At 32.0% G+C, this 2,880-nt stretch overlaps 1 protein-coding gene across 2 annotated transcripts in view; it reads left to right on the top strand.

Annotated features, from left to right (window-relative positions):
• Positions 1-2,880, top strand: part of LOC105821147 (rab GTPase-activating protein 1-like) — a 592,862-nt gene that overhangs the window by 346,738 nt on the left and 243,244 nt on the right. Inside the window, exon 8 of one of the 2 annotated variants that reach the window (XM_012657785.1) lies at positions 882-1,025. In XM_012657785.1, coding sequence (XP_012513239.1) covers positions 882-1,025 — 144 coding nt within the window. The remainder of the gene's footprint in view (positions 1-881; positions 1,026-2,880) is intronic. The other variant, XM_012657786.1, reaches the window with a different exon arrangement.

Consider the following 2,880-nt stretch of genomic DNA (forward strand, 5'->3'; position numbering starts at 1 on the left):
TATGAAGAAATTCAACCTCATTTTTCTCTTGGCATTTTTTTTCTGTTAACTGGATGACTATTTGGATACCCATTTAAAGTTCCCGATAGGCACATTTGGTGTTTTTCAAAGACAGCATCTAGAGCAAGAAATGGTTTTTTCCTTTTTTTTTTGGTTTTATTTTTGTTTTTGTGATCTGTTTATGAAAATGAAATGAAGGTGGGGTTTTATAATCTTTGCCTTTGTCTTTCAGTTATGGAAATAGCTATGCAAATACTTTGTGCTTCTTCTTCCATGCTTTTGAAAGGCATTTGCTTGTTGAAGTTGGGAGAAAAATAAAACTAGCATAAAGGCATTGTTAGGAGATACACAATTTGATACATTATACCCTTGACAATTTCTTTACTTTGCCATTCTTATATGTTTAAGATAGGTTTTTAAATATTTGATTATGCTTTGGGGTTTTCCAGTTGCTCAAATAATATATCAATATAATGTCGTGGTCCCCAGAAGACGTTGATATTAGCTGGTTTCCAAAGAAATATACATTTTTTTTCCAGGTAGTTGAGAGTTGAACTCTGAGTGGGGATACTGTGACTCGACCCTGGAGTCAAGATATTCCTTAGCCTGTAGGTGTTCTTTCAGAACGAGCCTTTCCCAAGAAACGAGAACAGTCAAGTGAGCAAGAGATGATCTTTGTTAGTTGTTGATAACGAATGTGTTTTTATTTTTCTCAGTGATCTGTCATATCTCGAATTCCCATCTCCTGTAATCACTTTTGTGTAGTTACATAACATGCAACCAATGCTGGAATAAAGTTAAAGTGATCATAGAAAAGAAAGCTCATTATAAATCACAGTTGTGGCAAAGCTTCTTCCTAAATCTTCCACTTTGATTTTTAGGAGCAGCTACCAGAACTGCACAGCCATTTCTGTGACCTGAACCTGGAAGCTCATATGTACGCATCCCAGTGGTTTCTCACCCTTTTTACTGCCAAGTTCCCGCTCTGCATGGTGTTCCACATCATCGACTTACTGCTTTGCGAGGTAGAGTGACTTCTGTCTTTCATACCCAAGTCAAAACAGAAAATAGTTTCTGCTTATAATGGTTACAGTTTTCTTCATTTTCTTTTTTCCTATTACATTAAGCCATAAATACTCACTCACCAAAAAGATCCATTTGAATGTTTAGTAAAGAATATGTTAATTATAATTTTATTATTTGTGAGGAATGGAAATAATTAAGGCATGTGTCATTCCTACAAAGTAAAATGAGGTGATTAAGTTTATATAATTTAAATTCACAATAAGCCTATATCTGTGTAATAATGTATTACAAATATAAAGGACTTTTAAGGTTAAATAAATGAATTTAGAATCAGGTGTTTTTAATATTAATGCAGTTATATTCCAAGAGTGAATATAAATGAGATTTTGACAGTAACTAATTCCTCAATTCATAAGATATCTTTCTGTGTATGATGTTTGAGGCTCCTGCCAGATGATGAGAGAAATGATAAACTAAAGCTATTATGTCATCTAATTATATTTTTAGACAGTAAAATATTTCAGAAATTAGTTTGTAAAATTCCTTAGGTGTTTATATTTGTTTATTTTATTGTTTTTAGTTCCTTAGGTGACTATATTTGTTTACTTCACTCTTTTGAAGAAATAAGCAATATTACACATACATACATATTATGTTGCCATCAAAATGTTTTGACAATTTTAGCAGTAATAGGAAAGTTGCTGGTTGAGAAGTATATATTTTTAATAGCAGTATAAATATATATATAAAAATATAGCTGTCTTAAAAAGCAGAAGTAATCAAAAGTGTAAACTTATGTACATGATTATAAGCTTAATATAGTCTGGACAGTTTCATGTTATTATACTTTTAGGTAAAAATTCTTCTTTCTTAAGTCTGTTTTAATCACAGTAGGAATTAGAAGTTTAAGTGTAAAAGCAGGATTTAAAAAGATAAAATGTATTAATATAAGCATAACAGTGTTATTTCTCAGCCTGCTACAACAGTGATGATACTCTATGCAAGCTTAACTGGGCTTCTGCTCTTCAGAGGCTTCAGTTAGTAGTTGTATTTACCTGAAGGTCTGTGAACACTTTGTACGCATGTAAGATTTTTAATCATTTGTACCATACTTTGATAAAGAAGGGTTGGGTGACTTGCTGGGTTCACAGAATAAGTTCCTGAATCCTGAATATATTAAAATAACAGCTAGAGAGCCTGGTTGTTAACACATTAATTCTCCTACTCGTTTTACTTACAAATTAGTTTGTAAAGTACCTTTCTAAATTTAACTTAAAGGAAGAAAGTAGAATCAGGAGCTAAAAACCTTATTCCAAGTGAGCATGGTGTGACCACAACATATACAAAGCATATTTAGGCATTTGTACTAAAATCTCTACTTTGCCTGATTATTCAGATTGGTTTGGTAACCAGTTCCAATTCCCCAATTTTAGTACGATGCTCTTTGAAAGTAAAAACCAAACTCACACAAGCTAATACTAAAAGTTTTGACAAATAAATAATCATGGACTTTATTTATTACACACTGAGCTTAGTGATGGTATTTCATAAAAGCAGGAAAGTGCGGGCATGGCATTTTAACAGTTTTTGCATTATATTAATATATAATGAGAGCTTGCAAATATTATCATTGCTTCACTTTTTTTGCTGAAAGAGATTATCTAATTTTATACTAGATTGGTTATATAGTATTCATTATAGAAAAGGGAATGAAATTAATGTGCTTAATCATAACTAGCTAAATGAGATTTCTCAATCACTTTTGGTAGAGTAATAATGCTGTTCTTTAGTTCACTGGAATGGTGACTTCCTAAAGTTGTCTCTGCCTGAATGATGGCACTCCTGGCAGCAGAG

This window comes from Propithecus coquereli, unplaced genomic scaffold, assembly GCF_000956105.1.
Source record: "Propithecus coquereli isolate 6110/MARCELLA unplaced genomic scaffold, Pcoq_1.0 Scaffold56, whole genome shotgun sequence".
NCBI lineage: Eukaryota > Metazoa > Chordata > Mammalia > Primates > Indriidae > Propithecus > Propithecus coquereli.